At 39.8% G+C, this 23,542-nt stretch overlaps 1 protein-coding gene across 6 annotated transcripts; it reads right to left on the bottom strand.

Moving 5' to 3' along the window:
- Window positions 1-6,216: 6,216 nt before the first annotated feature.
- Window positions 6,217-23,441, bottom strand: LOC110798492 (low-specificity L-threonine aldolase 1). 6 transcript variants are annotated; one of them, XM_022003671.2, is made up of 11 exons: window positions 23,294-23,441; window positions 9,665-9,694; window positions 8,757-9,201; window positions 8,548-8,659; window positions 7,886-7,936; window positions 7,599-7,670; window positions 7,393-7,525; window positions 7,238-7,296; window positions 6,954-7,054; window positions 6,680-6,746; window positions 6,217-6,402 (listed from the first exon to the last, which is right to left on the bottom strand). In XM_022003671.2, the coding sequence occupies exons 2-11, from the start codon at window positions 9,687-9,689 to the stop codon at window positions 6,361-6,363; spliced, it is 1,107 nt and encodes a 368-aa protein (XP_021859363.1). In that variant the 5' UTR covers window positions 9,690-9,694; window positions 23,294-23,441; the 3' UTR covers window positions 6,217-6,360. The 6 variants fall into 6 exon arrangements, with proteins under 6 accessions (XP_021859363.1, XP_056683386.1, XP_056683387.1 ...); XM_056827408.1 differs by having other exon boundaries at window positions 9,665-9,700; window positions 23,294-23,439; XM_056827409.1 differs by lacking the exon at window positions 23,294-23,441 and adding an exon at window positions 9,905-9,975 and having other exon boundaries at window positions 9,665-9,700.
- Window positions 23,442-23,542: the final 101 nt, after the last annotated feature.

Here is a 23,542-nt window from a genome sequence, read left to right on the forward strand (position 1 = left end):
TTTAAAATACATAACGAGACCAATCTAACAAGATCTTAAATGACACCGTTTTGATGTATATAACAGTCAGAATTTACGGTTAAAGTTTTCATACTTTGGGCATATATTCCAAGGCGTAAAGAACTTTCAGGAACGGAGGTAGTATTACCTTACATAGTTACTTTTAAAAACATGAATATATCTATTATTTATACTTTTAATAAAAAGTGAAACACGGAGTAATATACAGAAGAAACTAAAACTTTTAGATAAACATTATCATATGTACATATATTTAGAGTATATTCTCTTCAACTAATAGGACCTGAACTTATATGAACTTATAGGACCTTATAAGGCCTTATAGGACCTTACAAGACATTATAGGACCTTATAAGACCTTATAGGATCTTATGACCTTATAGGACTTTATAAGACTTTATTAAATCTTATTAGACTTTATTTAAAGTTTATTACGGAGTAGATTATTACTAAATTTTTAACCATTAGAATATTGATAATAGTTGATTGTAAATATTAATAAATATAAATTAATAAAACAATTACTTCATCCGTTCATTTTTACTCGCTAAGTTTGTCATTTTCATGCATGCCAATGCACAACTTTGATCATTATTATCTTTAATTCTCTTTAAGTAAAAATTATAAAAACTTAATATTTTGAAAATATACATTAAGACGAATCTAACAAGATTTTACATAACTATGTTTTATCTTACGTATAAATCACTAATAATGGTCAAAGTAGAATATGTGAATAGTGTAAAAATCACAAACGTTGCAAGTATTAAAAATCGGAGGAATATTATTTAGTTCTTAGATTAATAATTATGTTTTTATGTTATTTAATGATATAAATTATTACTATGTAATAATTATCCAAAATTTTATACAATCTAAGTACGAATTTGACCAATTTGTAAAAACATATTTGTAACTAACTCTTTAATAAACATATTTATACTTTGTAATGTAACTTTATCACGGACAAAAAAAAACACTTTCATACTCTGTATGGGAATTTCACTTGATGCATTGATGTAAAGAAGTAATACCACGTATTATGATTATGTGCTTCTCACCAAAAAAATCGTCAATTAATTTGTAAAGTACACGTACTTTCAAAAGTGTTTATTAAGTTTTTTCTTTATAATTACATTGATAGTAATTAATAATATATTAATTAATATGCCATACACTTTACATGTTTCTAGTGATTAACATGACATCATCAAATGAAACAACGTCATGGGATGCTCAAATAGCTCTTAACCTAGCTACGTTAGGTTCTTTAACCTTTGTTGTAGCTCATCATATGTATGCAATGCCGCGTTATCCGTATCATTGATAATTATTATCGTCAATTAGTAACCACAAATTATTTTAATATAATAATATAAATATGATCTATTTAATACAACAACATAAATAATCATAATATTACACATTTTATTTAAGACCTTAATTGAATTTATAAGATCTTATTGAAACTTATAGGACCTTGTTGGAACTTATAGGCCCTTATTGGAACTCATAGGACATTATTCAACTTATAGAAACTTATCTGAACTTATAGGACCTTAAAGTAAGGTCTTATAAGTTGAAGAGAACAAGACCTAAATCTAACAATTACTTCCAGAATTCTCATATTATTACAATTTTGTAACAACAAGCGACCACTATGACAACACATCTATATTAATATATTAAAAGGCGTTGTGAAAAACGTATATGTGTCACTTAGTACTCTCCTCATTACGCCACATCATCCACTCACCAAGTGTTATGTAATGGATAACCAAAAACCAATGCAATGAGGTTCGAACACCAGACCTCAAATGTGGATGATAACTCTCATTACCATCTTAACCAACCACCAATTGTGATTTATCTTTTCACATTAATTTATAAATAAATGTTGACATGAAGTCTAAAACAACTAAATTTTTATGTGACTTTTTGATTTCTATGGATTATTTTGGGAAAAAAATTAAAGCATTATGACACCCATTAAGAAACATGATGTCATAAGTCTTATAAGAATTAACTATAGGATTTCTCTACATAGCTGCATATATATCTAATTTGGTGTTTATTAATTTGGCACACTTAGTTCCACGAGAAAATAAATTATACAAATTGTAAGATGATATGATTGAAAAATTATTTGCCATGATAAATGACGTAGCGTGTATGTGTAGTTGACGAACTTAACGGATGTTTTTCATTCAATAGAATACAAGTATTTTGGTCAAATATTGAGCTCAAGAAAAATCTGAAATTTTAATTATTCAATGTAACAACCGGGGCATCGCCCGGGCCACACACTAGTTATATTGTTTAAAAGCCACATACAAAAAACACGGACGACACTATGCATGTCACGCGGAAACTCATGGTACAAAAATTGAATCACACTGCACCATAATAAGATAACTATTACAGTCATATGTTACTTTCAGAGTTATCAGATAATATTACATGTCACCATATGACACCATTACTCAAAACACTTATTCTACTTTTAAACACATGTAATAAAAAATATGAAGGCCAAATAAATCTTACACATTCAAATATTTATACTAATTGTTACTACATCTCTTACACTACGTCTATAAACATAAAGATCGAAAACATAACGCTGCCACCCACGTACTATCAAAAGCACAAAATCACAACAACCTTAAATTATTATAACTTTTATTCATATATTCTTTCTGTCACAACTAGTGGCAGAACCACGCTGAGTACTAGAGGTAAATACCAAACTAATACTGCATGATGTTTTGATGCAACTAGGATTGCCTCGAGCAGAATTTGGAATTCATGCAATCACCGATGACGAGATGCAAGCATACATAGTTCTACAAGGAATTCCAAATACCATTGGACCGGTACGATTTATTGGAACATTTGCAACATAACTTGGTCCTTCACAACAAAAAGCTGCTAGACAAGCCATTATGTTTCTTTAACAAACATACAACACAGACGTTGGAGATTATAACTACTTTGCACTGAAATTAGAAGGACATAACCATCAACAACTATTACAACAAATGTCAAATAATTTTACAAAGCTTAATCTCTAGAACATCTTTTATATATTTGTATTATCTTTTTTAAACATAATATGTAAATGTTTGTACTTAGTAAAACAACCACAATAGTTGTACATATATTCTATATCTACAATTTCTAATAAAATAATGTTATTTATGAACACAAGTTAGTCTAACGTAGTAATCTATGTATTAGCGAAAAAAGTAGCTTAGTAGCAGGTAAATGAATAGACAACCATTGATAATTATCTATTACCAACGATAGGTTGACTATTATCCTCATTAATTTGTGAGTAAAAGACTAATCATTATTTGCCATGCGATTAAAACAATTTTATATAAACATCTTGATAAATATTTTAACTAAATTCATCTTTAACATTATCTTTTGATTGGATAACTTCATTTCCGTACATATGGGCTAGAGAAATAATATCTAACAACCATTGATCGGAGAAATAGCTTCAACCATTGATTAACCAAGTTGGCTGCCGCGTGCATAGCACGCGGAGGCCTAACTAGTCTGTTATAAAAATTACTCCATGAATAATTTTTTAAAGAATTTATGTAAAATTTCGAAAAGCTTTTTTGCTCTCAACAGTACCACTGCATTTAAACTAAATATGACCATGACAGACCAAAGCGAAAAAAGCACGGCACAGGCGTGAATGCACAATAAAAAGTACGGTCTCATATAGGCACGAAGTCGTGGGACATGGGTTGATATTTTTTTTATTTTTTTTCTATTTTGGAAAAAGCACGACATAATACGTTAAATTGAGTATAAATTAGGCATAAGCATGAGTGCACGACACGAGCCATGAGGACACGTGGGTTGTGCTGCGCCTGGGTCGACCTTTTGAAAATTTCAGTACATCAAATACCCCGGCACGAAACATGTGGGCTTGGTGCGTTTAAAGCCCACGAATAAGGACTCGACAGGAAGCATGACCGGACACGATTCACTACCACCTTTATTCTAGACTACAACCACCCCCTTCGTCCAATCGCTCAACCTAAAGTCTTATATGTGACTAGCCACACAATCAAATTGATGGTGAGACATATTTAGAGATGGCAATGGATCTGGACCCTATCCGGATCCGGTGGATCCAGATCTGTTTTAGAGGATCTGGATCTTCAAAATTTGAACCCTGCGAATTTGGATCCGGATCCGTTTCTGGCGGTTAGGATATGGATCTGGATCTTATTTTTGAAATCCAGATCCTACCCATGAATCCATTTTAAAATAAATTTTGTTTTAATAAAAAATATGTATAAAATAATTTGAATTTGAAACTTCTTTTCAAAATTTTGATATTTATTTTCTTTATTCCATTAGAATATGTTTTGCATCATGAGTGAATTCATAGTATTCATTTATTTATTTTGTAAAAAGTAGCATAAAAATAATATTTTTTGAAAGAAAAAAATACATGTGGATCCAGATCCTATCCGCGGATCTGGATATGGATCCAAAAATTTTAGACCCACGGATCCGGATGTAGATCTGGATCCATGTGTGGAAAATGGATCCGGATCTAGTAGGATCCGGTCCAGATCCTACCCTTTGCCATCCCAAAACATATTCACACCTGTAATGGTTGTAAATAAGTTCAACGCGTTTAAAGCCCATTAACGGAGGTTAATGGCAGTTTTGTTTCATGGCAGTTACTTTTATAGGTATAGGTCAGTTACTTTTATAGTTTTAGCCTAGTTACTTTTATAGGTTTAGTCAAAATACTTCTATAATTTTATAAATTTAAGGGAGGTACCTTTTATAATTTTTTAGGCCAGATACTTTAATAGTTTTATTTCATATACTTCTATAGGTTTATATTTTCATAGAAGATACTTCTATAGTTTTAGGTGAGGTACTTTATAGTTTAGTCTAGGTATTTCTATAGTTTTATAGATTCAGATGAGGTACTTTTATACTTTCTCTGATTTTAAATACTCGCAATGTTGGTGATTTCTATACTATTCACATATTATACTTTGACCAGTGTTGGTGATTTATATGTAAAATAAAACATAGTCATGTGAGATCTTGTTAGATTCGTTTTAATGTGTATTTTTAAAATATTATTTTTTTTAATAATTTTTGCTTAAAGAGAATTAAAGATATTAATGATCGAAGTTGTGCATTGGCATGCGTGAAAGTTACAAACGTTGCGAATAAAAATGAATGGAGGAAGTGGTTTTTAGGGGGTATTTCTACAGTTTTATAGTTTCAGGAAAGGTACTTTTTGTTGTTTTAGAGGAGACACTTTTATTGGTTTAGGTGAGTACTTTTACAGTTTTAGTTAAGGTATTTCTATACTTTTTATAGTTTCAGCGGAAATACATTTATGGTTTTAGGAGATGTACTTTATAGTTTTTAGGCCAAATATTTTTTATACAAGTAAACTCTAACATGAAATTCAAGTAACTGTAATAAAACAACAAAAGTAACAACGAATACAAAATATTATTAACACCCCTCAATAACCTTCTCCATAGTATAGTTACGCGTGAGCGTGAAACCATCAAGTTGATGGTGTGGCTTGTCACACAGGAGACGCGTTGATGGCTCAATATGCTACAAATGAGTACACAACATGTCTGTGATTTCCTTGCTACCTTTATTGCCACCACTAAACAGATCCGCCTTTCAAAGAAGAAAGCATGGCTCATATTGGCAGCACTAAAATCACTAAAGAGGTTGTTGCTGATTATTGTCATAAACGAAATACTAATAATGGTGAAGGCGAACGTGTCTTAGAGTGAAGATCCTAAAATCATTGCAGAAGAAAAAATTGTTTTAAAAGTCATGAGTTGGTTCCATTCCTGATCCTAAATGATCAACTTTGCACATTATATTCATAATGTACACATGCTTTTTTCATAATATTGAAGCTGTGAGTCTTATAAACAAGAGTTTTATATGGCTCGTTTTATGATATGTGCATTCAACAAAATATCGACTCAAGTTACAATCCCGAATTGGTAGATGGGTGAAGTACATATAGGTTTAGATTTCCCGGCATGGTAAATCCATGGCGAATTCCTGTATGTGTTATATTTTATGGCTCTAGTTGTCATGCGTAAAAATCACAAAACTGTCAGGACTCTTTTATGTACTAGGACAATCTCACAGACACACATCGAATGTAAAATAGGACACACTATATTTATAGTTCACATACTTTTGTTACACATAGTTCTTCATGAATCATCACATAAAATTAGATTTCACAGTCTACAGATCATTCACCTAATAATCAGTAAATGCCGAGGTGCAGTTCAATTCCTCTCACTTGTCAATATGTTCACTTGATGCCCCAGTTATCGCTTGCTGTCATATTCAAAACAAGACCAAGTTTCGTAAATCGAATATTGATAGAACAAATGATATTTTTGCACTGGGGTTACTTAGTATTTTTGATGAATCTAAGGCAAAACATAATGGTAGATAGTTTTTGAACAATTCTCATAGTTGAGATTATCTAGTGTGAAATCTTGAGTTGGGATTATTAACAGCATGGGATTATATTCTGCTGATTGTCTGAAGAGAAAAACCAAAAGAAATCAACAAAGGGAGAAATACTGTAGAAGAATGGACTTGAATTTACCCTCAAACATGACAAAGTATGCTTCACATCATTTTCGGTGATTTGATGGTGAATAACCATCCTCATTCTGGGGAAAAAATTAACAATTTCAGCTTCTGACGAAAGGAACAAGAAAGAATTATGGCGTTCTTCAAAATGAAGAAAAAGAAAGAAAAAGTAGCGAACTTTACAGAAATACATTATTACCAGAAATGCATGTCGCAAACCTTAGTGATTTGAAGAAGAATGGAAGATGCTGCATGATTAAAGATTTTTTTTAAAAAAAAAAACTGACCTGTAGGTGTTCTCTAGCATAACCAATACACCATGGTCCTCCAAGTGCTTGCAAAGTTTTGGTGCAGTTGTATTCGAGCTCTCACATACGTTGACAAACACCTGAGGGAAAGCACAATATACTCTGTTAACTAGCATGCATAGTGACTTTACACAGTCATATCCATGTGATAAGGTGTCCTAACTCCAAAGTTCAGTTCAGTTCAGTTTATATGCTCAAATTCTGGTGAATGAGGGGTTAGGGAAAGGATGTTTTGTGTCCGTTCTAGTTTGCAGATTACTCACAATGTTTGTCTCAACTGCACTCATATCAACTTTTATCCCTGCTATCTGGTTCAATCCTTCTGTCATACAAGATATCACCAGAAACGAGTTAAAACAAGGGAAAACTACACAAGTTTAAAAGCATGAATATATATAGGCCTAGGAAGATGGATAACCTGCTAATAGCTTAGTGTTCTTATGGTCTTCCTCAAGCTTTTTCACATTGTCTTGCACTGCAACCAATGCAGCAGCACACAAGATACCAATCTGTCTCATCCCGCCACCTAAAGCTTTCCTCAAAGTCTTTGCCTAAGCATTTAAATCTAAATTAGACAAAAGTTACTACATATCAACATATGGTTTCAAGCTTAAGTGATGATACCTTGGTTATAAAGCTCTTTGATCCAACAATCACAGTTCCCACAGGTGCTCCAAGAGATTTTGAGAGGCATACCTTAAGTCATGTGCCACAAGTTAACATGGTTTAAGAGAAATGATTACAGAATAAGTTAGCATCAGAAGCTTGCAAAATGGATGTTCAAGTTTCCAAAACATTTTAAGAGTTTCAACAAGCTGTGATTCCTCTTGAAACATAAACAAGATGCTAAAAGGTCTGTGTAAACGGAAATTTCTGATGACCGGGAATTACAACTATAGCAACAAAATTACCGATACTGAGTCAGCTGCTTGCACCAGTCTATCAACAGGAACCCCAAGTGCCTGCAAACCCATATGCATCTAAAATTACAAATCATATGCATCTAAAATTAAAAATGATATGCATCTAGAATTACGTGTATGGAATTAATTACTACAGTAACATATGCATCTAAAATTGAAAATCATAAATAGATGAGTGAGCCAGAAACTTGAACGGATATCTCCTGATTCCACTCTATACCAAAACTCAACTCAAGGTACAAGGAAAGAACAAAACCTTAGTTAAAGGACTTTGGAATACACCATATTTTCCACACAACAGAAGTTGCGAATGAATTTAACTTACACTAACCAACAAGTCATTATCATTTTATTGATAACCGAGTTAATCAGAAGAGAAGAGAGGGAAATAAGATGACACAATCAACCATATGACAGTATATCTACTAAAGGCAGATGACATACTCTACATGCCATCAGAGATTAACACTTATGCAATTCCCTTTTCTTATATTTTACTGAGTACTTTGTAGTTTACTCATAAATCCTAATTACTACTATGGGTGCTTAGTCTATTGAGGTGAATTCCCAAGTTAAATGGGTTTTCTATTTTAGAACCATGATTATATAAAATCAAGATTGTTTTATACGGAGTAGAAGTTTCCACTCACTGTAGCAGCATTGAAGATACGAGCCCCATCAATATGAAGCTTGAGACCATGCTTCTTTGCCAACTCTCCAACTTTGTCTGTGTACTCTAGAGAAAGGCATCGACCACCAGAGCTGCAGTAGAACAGCAACTATGGGTTATTATTGAAGTAAGGGTAAATCTCTGTAAATGAGCAAGTGAAAGTAAAAAAAGAAGAAGAATACTAGTTACTTTGCATGGGAGTTTTCAATGCAAATAAGTCTAGTCATAGGATAAAAAAGTTCCCCATTAGGATCTCTAATGGAAGCTTCAATCAACTCCAAATCCATTGTACCGTCCTTGTTATTCTTAACCGTTCTGGGATGGACCCCACCAAGGGTAGAAATACCACCATTCTCATAAATATGGATATGAGAGATATCTCCAAGAATGACTTCACTTCCCCTGACTTCACAATGTACAAGTACACTAATGAGATTTCCCATAGTCCCTGATGGAACAAAAAGCCCTGCCTCTTTGCCCATGATTCTTGCCATCTCTGTTTCAAGGCGAAGAGCAGTTGGGTCATAACCCAACACGTCGTCATCAACCTCAGCATTTGCCATTGCAGTACGCATTGCTTCTGTTGGTTTCGTCACTGTATCTGATCGCATGTCCACCACCATTGCGGTATTACCTAAACAAACATAAGTTTCAGTTTCAAGAGCTACTAACAATATCCATCCTTGGCAAATATTTGAGGGCCTCCAACTTAAGCAACAAGCAGAAGTCATCCCTAAGAAATAGACAAGTAACTACAGAAACCGCTAATAACCCTATCAATCAAAGCCTGTTTGGTCGACATTAAAATTGATAAATGTGGAATTATTTAATTGATAACAACATTAGGCAATATAGCTCCCACAAAATAGAGGAAGTTGTTTATCTACCCCTTGCTTATTGGAGCTTTCTGTGGAAAGTTTTATGATCAACTAAACGACTTTTCTCACTTCCTAATCAAACTTCTCAGAAAGTTTTACTTATCATGTAATTCCAAACCCACAATCCAACTTAGAACAATCCACAATTAATCACATCCAAAAATTAATCACTCATGCAATTTTATGAGAAAATTAACAAGACAAAGTATAGAGAAATACCATTTTGTGATGCAACTTCACCCATTTCACCTGAAACTTCACCAAAAAACTGTCAATTTCCAAAACAAAATTATGGGTTTTATTTCTTAATTAAACCCTTCTAAAACCTATTTTATAAACTCACACAATTTCTCAAACAAAGGGAAAATGGGAATTTTTCGTCAAGTGATAGAGATTAGAAAATGCACACATAAAGGGAAGTATATATAAGTAGTATGGAAGATAGAGAAGAATCGTTACCAAAAGAAGAGGACACGTAAATTTTATGAAAATGAAATGTGATGCCACATCAATTTTAAACTTTGTTTGGTGAAAAACAAACAAATTAGAACAAACAAACAACTGTAGTAAATAAATAAGGTGAGCCCCAAAAATAAAGGAACAAACTACTTTGGACAAATTCAAATTCTCCACTTTAAATTCAGTTTTTTTGACTTTATTCCAATAGTAGTATTGATAAAAAGGAATCCACTCCTCGTCAAGAATAAATACTCCGTAATAAATATTAGAGGAATCCACGTTTATTCACTCAGCGTAAATTTATATTATCCACCTATTTGTAATTTGTATCATGTTCATTTGCATAAAAAGATTTGATTTATGGTTAAAGCTGATGATTTGTGTACGATTAGAAGATGCGAAAGAGAGTGATGGATAGCTCAGTTGGTTAGAGCTTCCATCCCGGTTCCAGGTGATCCTGGGATCGATTCTCATCCCCGCCCTTGTGGCTCATTTGCACCAAAAAGAAAAGAAGATACGAAAAAAATGATATGGACTGCGAACAATTATTAGGGTTGCATGTAAGAATTTAAAAGTAGAAGTATTATATTAAATTAATATTAACTACGCTCGTCGAAGCGGGATTTTTCTCACATTCTAAATTAAGTCCAGTTTTAGAGACATGTATTTCTATGGTTTTTTTACAAACATGTTTTTATCACCTTCGACTTTGTACGAGAATGAGATACTCCATTACCAAGTGTCTTACTAGTTGCACCCAAAAAAATAAAAAAAATGTATTTCTAGTCATTATCGCATTTGATGAATCTAAGAATAAATCGTGCTGAGTAGTCATCATCGCATTTGATGCATAAGAATAAATCGTGTTGTAATTGAATATGGGACATCATCGCATCAATGAATATATTGTGAATGATAATCAAAGTTGTTCCGGGTGTGGAACTGGGAGGACGTTTCGGAGTGCCTTGGCCCTGTCAAGCAGAGCAAACGTGAGCTAACCTCGGGGGTTTAACCGAGGAAACCCCCTCCGATGCCTAAGTCAGCAAATAGGTAAGAAGTCTTTAGAGAGAGAGTATAGAGAGAAGGTGGAGCAAGTACCGTGTGTCAGAATCTGTCCCATCATGAATGATGTGGGTGCTATTTATAGGCGTACTATTCTGTACTTTGGCCTACTCAGATGCCGCCACGTGTATGACGGCGATGTACTTTATTCCTTGTCGTTGTCGTTTAGCCTGCAGGTCCCTTCTTGGACTGATGCAGCTTTGCCTAGCTCTGCTCTGTATCTTTACACGTGATCTGGGGAGGTTTGATCTGCCTGGGCTGCATATACTTGGCTTGGGGTTTAGAGTCTTTCTTTGACTTGGGTGTGCCCTGGGTGTCAGGGTTTGCTCTGTCATTTATGTTCTGCCCTCTCTGGATATGATCCCGTACAACTAGTCCCTCAAGAGTAGAGCTGACCTTTTAAGTCAGGTCTGCTCTTCTGTCCTTGATCTGGATATGACCCCGTACAACTAGTCCCTCAAGAGTAGAGCTGACCTTTTAAGTCAGGTCTGCTCTTCTGTCCTTGATCTGGATATGACCCCGTACAACTAGTCCCTCAAGAGTAGAGTTGACCTTTTAAGTCAGGTCTGCTCTTCTGTCCTTGATCTGGACTCTTTGGGGCTGCAATGCTTGTTTTGTTGGTTTTTTGCTTTTGTCCTGGCTGTGTATTTTCTTCCTACCAGTCCCTCCAGAGTAGATCTATTTTTTTTTTTTTTTTTTTTTTTTTTTTTTTTTTTTTTTTTTTGGGCGGGCTTTCTGAATGGTGAGAAATTTTGGGGATTTTAACCGGCTTTTCCTCGTGCCACGCGTTGCCCATCCGAAGAGTCAATTGGAATCGTCGCTCAATCTGGACCGTCCTTCATCATGATTAAGTTTGGTTGTATTGAGGTCTACACGTGTCCTTCATCCTGCTTGTGCAACTGTATCGTTGCTCGCATCCTAGCCGTTCTTCTTTGGCTTTTAAAGAGAAAAAAGTAACTTCCTTCCTTCTTCATCTTCATTTCTTACCTTCTCTCTCCTTGGTGTTTCTGAGAAAAACATTCGAGTGCTCTCATTTTCCGTTGCTTGTTATTTGCAAAAGTCTTCTCAAAATTCGATCTTTTACACATTTTTGTGTTTGCCGTCACTTTTCCGGTCGATTGCTAGTGTTCTTGTTGCTTGTGGTGGTCATTTGCTCCTCGTGTTTTCGTTTGCCATTTCGCGAAGGGAGGTTTTCGTTGCTGTGTTTCTTTTGATTCTAACTCTATCTTCTTTTTCCGGTAAGTTTCTATTTTTTGCTGTTTTTTCGATTCTTTTGCACGACTTTTGTTTGTTGTTCGCTTGATTTTAGTGTCTTTCTTTGGGGTTTCAATTTCTGGTATTTTTCGCCATTGTTAAGTCGTTTTTGAACTTCCGCCATTGTTGAGTAGCTTTTCCCCTTTTTCTTTTTTTTTTTTTTTTTTTTTTTTTGTTATTTACTTTTGTGCCCTTTTCCCTTGTCCTGTGACTTTCAGTTCATAATGTCTGATGCATCTGATAGCCAAAACCTTAGTAGCTCGGGCGCTAAAAGCGTTTCCTCTGCTTCCTATGTTACCTCTTCTCCCTCCTCTGTCTCTTTATCTTCTGATGAGGAGACTCGGGCTTCTGCTGAGCACAGAACCAAATCAATGCATGATGTTTTGTCTCGCTCTGTGCCTGTTGTGATTCCTTTGTCCTCTGACGATGAATCCTCTGGGGAGGAGCCGCCCCCCCCAGATGCGGGTGATTCTGGGTGTCCTGACTCTACGGCCGACCTGTCCCCATCTTTACGTCAAACTCTTAGGGAGATGCGCCATGATTATCTGTCGCGGATAGTTAGGATAAATCCGCCGTCCAATGTCCCCCCAGGGCTTGATGTTCAGCCTCTGTCTGAACAGGCCTGGTTAGATGATTTTGAACAGCTTGCTGGAGCTAATGAGTCTGAACTGTCTTTGCGTGTTTACAGACGCCGGGAATCTATTTTTCGTTCTATGATGGCCAACCATGTCACTATTTCCGTGGGTGGGCAAGCTGGTGGGGAGGATATTTTGGCCCAGGTGAATGAGATGAGGCCTTTTCCCAACTACGTGGAAGAGAATGTCGTTCCTGGGGATTCGACACCCTACCTTTCTGAAGCCTCTGCTTTTGGTCCCTTACACGCGAAGCTGAACACTAAGTGGACTGATGATGCGCGAAAAGAGAATCACGTTGTTGTTGGTAAAGAGTTTTATGGTCTGCCTGATGGTTATCGACTCATCGTGCCAGACGATGATGCTCGGATTACTCATCCACCAGAGGGGTGCATAGGCGTTTATGCCTATAGTCTGGATTTTGGTCTGCGCTTTCCTCTGGATCCTACCCTGGTGAAGATTCTTCGTGCCTTCAACGTTTGCTTAGCTCAGCTTCATCCCTTCGCTGTTCGTACTTTGATCAGCTATATTTGGGTTTGCCGGTTTTTGGAGTTTCCTGAGACCCTTTCTCTCTGCAAGCGAGTCCATCATCTGCGCAACAGCGGTACTGGGAACAAGATTGGCTGGTTTTCCATCTATTGCAATCGTGGAAGATTGACCTGCCATGGGATGCCTACTGGCCAAAAGGAGTGGAAGGATAGGTTTTACTGGCTCGCTGTCCCTGCTGACTTTCCTGTTGCTCGGGGCTTTGTTAGACCTCGGACTCGGCTAGAGGGAGTCGAGATTTTGGATGGTGCTGTCTTGGAGGAGAGGGCTTTTGAGCATTTTTCATCTGAGCCCAAGTTCAATGCTGCTGGTAAAGAGGTTGGGCGGTTGCCTCGTGTTTGGCTTCCGCATTCAAGTTATGTTCTGCGGAATGACGTGCTGTCCGCTATGTTTCTTTGTTCTACTCACCCTCAAGGTTAGTTCTGTGTTACTTTTTCACTTCACGTTTTCTTTTCCCTTTGTGCGAGTTTTTTTTTTTTTTTTTTTTTTTTTTTTTTTTTTTTTTTTTTTTTTTGCTTACTCCTTTTTTTTTTTTTTTTTTTTTTTTTTTTAGGTCGTCAATTCTTGAATCTTGAGGAATTGGGTGTTCGGGCTGATGGCTCTTTCATCTGCGCTGCTCCCCCCGATCCTGCTGCGAATGGGTATCAAATTTTGGCTGACCAAATAGAGGGCAGCAGGAGAAGTTCTACACGCCGTTCTGGTCGGGGTGGCGGTTCTGGGATCGTTCCCAGAGTGTCTCGAGTGGTTTCCTCTACAAACACTGTTTCTGCGAGCACTCCTGTTCGTCGAGGGCAGACCTCTCGCGGAGCTTCCCATCGTGGTGCTCTGTCAGGCTCTCGTCGTGACCGAGCCGATTTCGAGGCTGGGCTCGCAGCTCCGACAGAGGATGCAGGCCATGATTTTGGGGAGGTGGCTGGTGAGGTATGTGACCAGCCAGGTTGTTCGGGCTCTGCGTCGGAGCCTGTGGATATCGAAGCTGAGGAGCCACCTTTTGTTCAGCGTCCTGGGAAACAACCTAGGTTTGATAGCGGAGCTGAGCAACTTCGAGCCTCCCCTTCTGCGGCTGATCCCCATCGTAGCAACACTTCTGGTAGCTCTCTTCGACAGTTTTTGGAGCACGAGCTTCAAGGAAGTGATCTGGCTGCTGATGATCTTGACCTGCATATCACGGGTCGGCATAAGGAGTTTGTTGAGAAAGAATTTCTCGACATTCGCCCCCAGGCCGACCCCGAGCTGGCTGCTATCTTCTCTGGTCCTGCTGCTTTGGATCGTACTTTTGTCCCGCGCTGGGATGTGTCCGAGTCAGAAAGCTTATATGGGAACTACCCTGAGAAAGGCGGGACGCTTGCCCTGAGGATGTTAAGAGGTCTGCAGTTGCCCAGCGACCTGCCGAAAGAGCGTTTGTATACTCCTGGGGCGAATGCCTGCCAGAAGGTCATGGAGGTATACTTGGTTTACTTCTCTTCTCCTTTGGTACATTGGTTTGTTTCTTTTGTTATGCACCAACTTATAATGCTTGTCTCTTTTTCTGTGTTCTTAGTGTGGCAACGCTGTTCGTGAGTTGACAGAAGTCTTCATAGTCTACCAAAAACGACTTGCTGCCAACGTTGCTCACATAGAGGGCCAAAAGAAGAGAATTGAGGAGCTCACTGCTGATCTGGAGTTATCTTCGACTTGTCTTACTTCGGCTAATGATCAATTGAAGCTTGTTACTGAAGAGCGTGATCAGCTGCAGGCTAGCTTTTCTCAGGCCCAAATTGATCTGGTCACCGGACAGCAGAAAATTGAGGCTCTCCAGCAAGACTTTCTCTCTGTTGAGCAGTCTCATGACAATGAGATGGCCCAACTGCAGAACTCCATCGAAGATCAGCTTGCGGCTACCGTTCGCGACTTCCGTCGGTCAGATGAGCAGTATGCTCTGCGCACTCAGAGCTATGATGGCGGGTGGAAGGCTGCTTCGCTGATAGTGCAAGAGAAGCATCCTGATCTTGACTGGTCTCCAATCGAAGCTGCTTGGTTGGCTGGGCTCCATGTTGAGCTTTTGAGAAAGAAGAGGGAGGCCGAGCAAGCGTCTCTAGCTGCGGGCGGTGCGGTGCCAGAAGATGATGGGGTGCCTGATCATTGTGTTGAGAATATTCACCCTGGGGAATTGCCTCTGTCTGATGCTGAAGATGATGTTGGGCAATAATGGCACAGGCGGCTGTCCCCATGTTCATCTTGCACTACCTCAGCCAATGCGTAGTTTATTTTCTGGTTGTTTTTGTCCTCCCTGCGTGGAGAGTAAGAATTTGTTTCTGGGATAATTTTTATCGTTTTTAGTTTTGATCAACAGTGGCCATTTTTGTAGGGCTGTACATTGCATAAGTTTTTGAGGTATAGCCGCCGGTCCCGTTGTTTGTTAACTCGTCGTGCTTATGTTGTCTTTTACCTTGTTGCTTTTTGCTTGCAAAATTTCTTTTTATTGTTTTGTTTCCCCCATATTTCCATTTGGCCCACTTTGCATGCTTGATTGTCCTGGCTTTGGCCAGGGCAAAATTCAAAAAGTATTTCTATATTCGTCTCGACCTGTTTTGGACTGTGTATTGTTGAGTTGTCCTGGCTTTGGCCGGGACAGAAACTGAGAAGTGTTTTCGCATTTGCTTCAGCCTATTTTGGCTGTGCCTTATTGAATTGTCCTGGCTTTGGCCAGGACAAAACTCGAGAAGTGTTTTCGTATTTACTTCAGCCTTCTTTGGGCTGAGTATGATTGAATTGTCCTGGCTTTGGTCAGGACAAAACTCACAAGGTATCTTCATATTTATTCCAGCCTACTTTGGCTGCGTATTATTGGATTGTCCTGGCTTTGGCCAGGACAAAACTCAGAAATTGCTCTGCGGTATTCTAACTAGCCTTTTGGGCTGTTTCCAATTTTGAATTGTCTTGGTTCTAGCCAAGGCGAAACTCAGAAATTGCTCTGCGATATTCTAACTTAGAAATTCATCATGACACTGTTCTTCAGCTGACTTGAGTGATCAAGTCAAGTCATCTGTTGAATGTGTGTATCATGACGTATTTCTAAGTTACGTCGTGCTTTGCTTATTACTTTATCTTTTCTTGGAACCGCCAAGCTCATTTTATTATATGTATTCTGTAAGAAGGAGTACAAAGAGGGATAATTTTGGCTTATCCTGCCTTATCATTATATAGGTCATCTGTACTAAACATAGTATTTTTTGAGCATGTTGGCGTTCCAACTATTCTTTAGCTCTTTTCCATCCATTGTCATAAGATGATATGAGCCAGGGGCTATCTCCCTTGTGATCTGGTATGGTCCTTCCCAATTTGCAGTGAATTTCCCCTCTGCCTTGCCCTTTCCTGTAGCTGCTGTTCGTCTAAGTACCAGGTCTCCCACATGCATAGGCCTGTGCTTGACTCTTTTATTGTAAGCTCTGCTCATTCTCTCTTTGTTTGCTGTGAGCCTCAGCTCTGCTAGCAACCTTACCTCTGGCAGAAGGTCTAACGATTCCCTCATGAGTTGTTCATTAGTGCTTTCATCATAGTACTGCACTCTGAAACTGGGCAGGCCAACCTCCACCGGTAATACTGCTTCTGTTCCAAAGGCTAACTTGTAGGGACTTTCTCCTGTCGCCTCCTTCTCAGTTGTTCTATTGGACCACAAAATTTCTGGTATGAGGTCTGCCCATGCACCCTTAAAATCCTCTATTTTCTTTCGCAGAGCTCCAAGGATCTGTTTGTTCGCCGCCTCGGCCTGTCCATTGCTCTGTGGGTGGCATACTGATGCGTAAGCAAATTTGATTCTTAGCTCTGCGCAATAATCTTTTACCGGTGTGCAATCGAATTGTGTCCCGTGATCAAAGACCAAACTTTCTGGGATGCCAAATCTTGTGATGATGTTTCTCCAGATGAAGTCTTTCATTCGTTTCGCTGTTATGCTTTTTGTGGGCTCTGCTTCTATCCATTTGGTGAAATAATCCACTGCCACGATCAGGTATCTTCTTCCCCCACTCGCGGCTGTAAACGGACCCAGGATGTCCATTCCCCACTGAGCGAATGGTATGGGATTGACGATTGGTTGCAGATCATTTGAGGGCTGATTGATTACTGGAGCGAACTTTTGGCATTTGTCGCATTTCTTCACGTATGATTGCGAGTCACTCACCATAGTTGGCCAATAGTACCCTGCCCTGAGGGCTTTCAAAGCTAATGTTCTTCCCCCAATATGATTACCGCATATGCCCTCATGAATTTCTTCAATGATTCTCTGTGATTCCTCCGTTGAGACGCATCTCAGCAGGGGTAGGGAGAAGGATTTTTTGTACAATCTGCCCTGGTAGATCACAAACCAGTGCTCATTTCGCTTTATCTTCTTCTGTTCTGGCTCTGTTGTGGGGAGACCCCTGCCAAGCTTGTATGATACTATACTGTCGTACCACTGAGGCTCTGTGCTGATGGCATTTACCATGGGTCTCTTATCGATACTCTTCTCTTCCTGTACTTCCACCATCACTGTTCTTTCCAGGTCTTGCAGCGAAGAGCTTGCTAATTTTGAGAGAGCATCTGCTTGGCTATTCTCTGCCCTGGGGACCAATTGGATCTCGAAGCTTTCCAACTGGGCTACTGCTTCTTTCATCAGTGCCAGATACCTCTGCATGGACGGTTCTCGAGCTTCATACTCGCCTTTATACTGACTGGCCACTAATTGGGAATCTGTTTTCAACACGATTTTCTTAGCATCCGCTGCCTTGCACATTTGAATGCCTGCGATCGCTGCTTCGTACTCTGCTTCATTATTTGAGGCTTTGAATTTGAACTTTATGGCATATTCAAAGACATTACCTTCTGGTGAAGTCATTATAATGCCTGCTCCTGACCCTGTTACTGCGGCTGAGCCATCTACATATATCTGCCAGGTCCCCAGAGGTTCTTCTTCTTCTTCGTACGATGCCTCAGCTATGAAGTCTGCTAATGCCTGTGCCTTTATGGCCGTTCTTGGCCTGTATTCAATATCGTACTCTGAGAGTTCTACCGCCCATTTCAGCAACCTGCCTGAGGTATCCAGCCTTCGCAATGATTTCTCCAAAGGCTGATTTGTCAATACTTGTACCTTGTGAGCGTCGAAGTATGGTTTCAGCTTCCTGGCAGCTATCATAATTGCGAAGGCCATTTTTTCGATCAGTGGGTACCTCTGCTCTGCGGGGTTGAGAATGTGACTGACGAAATATACTGGTTGTTGGGCTTTGTCCTTTTCCACTATTAAGGCTGCTGCTACAGTCTTTTTGGAGGCCGAGATGTACAACTGCAAAACATCTCCTACTTCTGGTCTGGCTATTGTTGGGAGGCTCTTTAGGTGATTCTTTACCTCTGCGAATGCCTTTTTTTGCTCTGTTTCCCACTTGAATGTTTTGTTGCCTTTCAGTACCTGAAAAAATGGGAGGGATCTATCTGCGGATTTACTGATAAAACGAGTTAGTGCTGCCATCTTTCCCGTTAATCTCTGCACATCTCGTATGTTCTTTGGCTCTGGCAAGTTGAGTATGGCCTCCACCTTCTCTGGGTTGGCATCTATTCCCCTTTCACTGACCAGAAATCCCAGGAACTTTCCTGACTTAACACCGAACACACATTTCTTTGGGTTTAGTTTCATGCCATACTGTCTCAACGTAGCAAATGTTTCTCGCAGGTCTGCGATGTGATTGGCCTCTTTTTTGCTCTTGACTATGGAATCATCCACATATACTTCCACATTCCGGCCCTTTTGTTGTGCGAATATCTTATCTACAAGCTTTTGGTAGGTTGCACCCGCATTTTTCAGGCCGAATGGCATGGCTTTGTAGTTATAAACTCCAGCATCTGTGATGAAAGCAGCTTTCTTACGATCTGATTCGAGTAAACTGATCTGATGGTAGCCGGAAAATGCATCCATGAAACTCAAGAGAGCGTGTCCACTGGTGGAATCAACCAGCTGGTCTATTCTGGGCAATGGGTAACAGTCTTTCGGACAGGCCTTGTTTAGGTCCGTGAAGTCTACACACATCCTCCATTGACCGTTTGCTTTCTTTACCATCACAACGTTAGCCAGCCATTCTGGGTAATCGCACTCTTCTATGAACTTGGCTGCTAGCAATTTGTTGATTTCTTCTTGGATGGCCACATTCTTCTCTGTCGAAAAATTTCTTTTCTTTTGTTTCACTGGCCTAACTTCTCTGCTGACATTCAGTCTATGGACCATAACACTGGGGTCAATCCCTGGCATTTCGTCCGCTGAGAAAGCAAATATGTCTGCGTGCTCTTTCAGCAGACCGATGAGGTTCACTCTGAGGGATAGGTCTACGTCTGTGCCAATTCGAACCGTCCGGTCTGTCAACCCTTCCTCTAATTCTATCTCCTCAGTTTCGTCAGTTGGCGTAGGTTCCAACAGACCTTCCTCCCGATGCTCGAAGTTTTCCATGCTTAACAACTTGTCTTTTTTGCGCTCTGCTCTCTTTCTTTTTCGAGATTGGGGAAGTTCTTCTTCTGCCAGTGGTGGGGGTCTGGGTGGTTGTTTTAGCGCAGTGTGGTAGCACTTCTTGGCCTGCTCCTGACTGCCTTTTACCTTGGCTGAGCGGCCATCATTTGTCGTATACATCATGGTAAGGTGATAAGTGGAGACTACAGCCCCTGCGTCATGGATGAATGGTCTGCCAAGAATGATGTTGTAGGCTGCGGGGACTTTCACAATCATGAAGTCTACCATGATATCCTTGATATCCTTCCCTTGGCCAATCTGCACCGGCAAACTGACTATCCCCTCTGGTATCACTGTGGCTCCTGTGAATCCGATTACTGGGTAATTGACTGGTTTTACATATTTCTCATCAATTTGCAACTCTTGGAAAGCAGGCCAGAATAAGATGTTCGCAGAGCTACCTCCGTCTATCAGAATACGGTGGATTTTTCTGTTTGCTACATTCAGGGCTAGCACCATGGGGTCGTCATGGGGGTATATTATGCCTTTACAGTCCTCCTCTGTGAAAGTGCACTGCGGGATTTTTGGAGGGGCGGGCCACCTGCCAGAATTATGGTAATTAACCTGGTGTTTGAATTCGCTCACACTGGCCTTGGCCCCGCTAACAGTGGTTCCCGCGTAAACTGGCCCTCCTGTTATGACCAAGATGTCGCCCATTCTCTTTTGGTCTGCTGGGTAGCTCTGCTTGGGTTCCGCCTTCTTATTGTCGGACCTATTATCATTATCTCTGTTCTCATATGTCCTGCTATACGAGCTTTTTGCTTTGAATTGAGTCAAGTATCCCCTCCGGATCAGATCTTCGATATTATCCTTCAAATGAGTGCACTCTTCTGTGAGGTGGCCATGGTCTCTGTGAAAGTCACAGTACTTTTTTGGGTCCCTGTACTTGTTGTACATTTTGGGAGGTCTCTGCCACTTCTCGTCTTCTTTGCTGATGGCAAAAATTTGAGTTCTGGATGCCACTAAGGGGGTATACTCGTTAAACTTCCCCCTTTTCTCAGTTTTAAACTCGTTACCTTTGCCTCTGCCTGGTCCCTGCCAGTCTCTTCTTGGCTGTGGGTTTTCTCTTCTGTCTGAGTATTCTTTTTTGTATGGCTCTTTCTTGCTCTGACTACCGTAATTGTTCTCACTTGCCACATATCGACGTGAGGTTGCTCTGCCAATTTCTTCACTCTTTATAAATTCATTCGCCTTTCCCAGTACCTCTGCCAGGGTTGTGAATGATTTTCTGCCCAGATAACTCTTGAACTCTCCATCCCGCAGACCAGTCATCATGGCCAGGACTGCTACCTCTTGCTGCAACTTGGGTATATTTGACGCCTCCATATTGAATCTGGATATGTATTCCCTCAGAGATTCCTGAGGCCCCTGGATGACTGACATCAGCTCCCCTGTCATCCTTTCTCTGGCAATGTTTGCCACGTATTGGGTGCGAAACAAGATAGCTAGCTGCCGGAAAGATGTTATGGTGCCTTTGGGTATTTTACCAAACCAGCTCTGTGCCATCCCCTCTAGAGTGGAAGGAAAGACCTTACACCACATAGAGTCTGTGTTGGTATATAGCATCATGTGTCCCCCAAAGGCAGAGAGGTGATTCGTTGGGTCTGTCTTTCCGGAGTATTTGCAGGTGGGCATTTTTATCTTTTCCATTCCTTCAGAGAGTATTTCATCGCAGAAGGGAGAATTATCAGGTTTAACTACTGCTCGGATGGGATTGGGCATACCTGACATGGAATGGTGTCTTTGACTGGGTGCTTGTTCAGTCCTTGCCCGGGGTTGAGCTCTGCTTGGTGTGATACTCTCTGCTTCATACTCTTGATTATCAGCCCCTTCCATGTCCTGCTGAAGATTCCTCCTCCAAACATTCGGACTATGCTGGGGTCTGGGACGTTTTCTACTCTGCTCAACCTCAACCTCTGGGGCTGTTCTCATGACCTGGGCTTGTGGGGTTGTTTGAGTAAGGAATGTCAGGACTTCTATTGCTGTGCGCATCTGGTCGGGTGAGAACTGTGCCCCCAATCGTGCTAGTGAAGCACTGGTTGGAATTGGGATACCCTGGCCCTGGCTAGGGGTTGCCATAGCTCTGGGTTGTGGTGTCTCTCTTGGAGGACCAAGACTCTGAGGCATGCCGAACAAGGGTACATTTGTGGTTCTCTGGTTGTTTCTAGAGGTGGGTGGTTCTATTTGCTGGATTATTGGTTCGCTTGACTCAGTCATTTTGTGGGAGGGTAGGTCTTTTAGAGGCAAGGTCTGGGAAGTCCCCTCCTTCTAGCGCCACTTGTTCCGGGTGTGGAACTGGGAGGACGTTCCGGAGTGCCTTGGCCCTGTCAAGCAGAGCAAACGTGAGCTAACCTCGGGGGTTTAACCGAGGAAACCCCCTCCGATGCCTAAGTCAGCAAATAGGTAAGAAGTCTTTAGAGAGAGAGTATAGAGAGAAGGTGGAGCAAGTACCGTGTGTCAGAATCTGTCCCATCATGAATGATGTGGGTGCTATTTATAGGCGTACTATTCTGTACTTTGGCCTACTCAGATGCCGCCACGTGTATGACGGCGATGTACTTTATTCCTTGTCGTTGTCGTTTAGCCTGCAGGTCCCTTCTTGGACTGATGCAGCTTTGCCTAGCTCTGCTCTGTATCTTTACACGTGATCTGGGGAGGTTTGATCTGCCTGGGCTGCATATACTTGGCTTGGGGTTTAGAGTCTTTCTTTGACTTGGGTGTGCCCTGGGTGTCAGGGTTTGCTCTGTCATTTATGTTCTGCCCTCTCTGGATATGATCCCGTACAACTAGTCCCTCAAGAGTAGAGCTGACCTTTTAAGTCAGGTCTGCTCTTCTGTCCTTGATCTGGATATGACCCCGTACAAAAGTTTATTCGTAATACTGCAAATATTACAATGGCTTGCGTTACTAATGATGTCTTGATGTAGTGGTTAAAAACGAGGGTCTGTGTACGATAAGTCGAAAAAAAAGGGCTTGCGCTCATGTTAGACATAAGCAATCTGAATTGGTACAAAACTACAAATTAGTGTATTCTTAAAAGAGTGCAATTTGGTTTATTGATACCCACGTAATTCTTTGCTGGTACCACACTACCACTATTGTAAGGAGTCACTAACTCACTATTATTACATGGAGGAAGAGCTAGCAATAGTTTCTCCTCTCTTTAACAAGTGACGTACAGTATAATATTGTGTGTTTTTGTGTACCAAATAAATGATTTTGATTTTTTGAGAGATATCATGCTGGGAATTTAAAATAAGATCGCCAAAGCAAGAATATACTTTGAGGAATTAAAACAATATCAAGTATAATTCATACGGACTATATACAAAATACTAATATATTGATCAAACATCAAACAAAGGTGAAGGCCGGAGTTTAAAGACATACCTATTGAAATTAGCAAGAGTAGCCCGTTACGTTGTTCCCTCTCCAACTAAATTTGAAGCAACGAATATGTCGAACAAAAACTTGTAAAGTTATACTTATACTACCATTGGTGAGCAAAATTGATCAAATTTATAGTTGCACACTTGCACGAGACTCTTATTTTTTCCCACTAGCTAGAGGATGCATACATTTATAAATATTTCTTTCATTTTTTTTATTCTTTATGTATTTTATTTTGGGGTGTCCTTT

Source organism: Spinacia oleracea, chromosome 4 (assembly GCF_020520425.1).
Source record: "Spinacia oleracea cultivar Varoflay chromosome 4, BTI_SOV_V1, whole genome shotgun sequence".
NCBI classification, from domain to species: domain Eukaryota; kingdom Viridiplantae; phylum Streptophyta; class Magnoliopsida; order Caryophyllales; family Amaranthaceae; genus Spinacia; species Spinacia oleracea.

Excerpts from the sequence above, each read along its gene's own strand:
- LOC110798492 (XM_022003671.2), bottom strand. The coding sequence starts at position 9,689 with ATGGGTGAAGTTGCATCACAAAATG. Across the intron at positions 7,671-7,885 it reads AAGCAGCTGACTCAGTATCG|GTATGCCTCTCAAAATCTCT; the intron begins GTAATTTTGTTG and ends ACATGACTTAAG. Across the intron at positions 6,403-6,679 it reads ATACTTTGTCATGTTTGAGG|CAAGCGATAACTGGGGCATC; the intron begins GTAAATTCAAGT and ends TGAATATGACAG.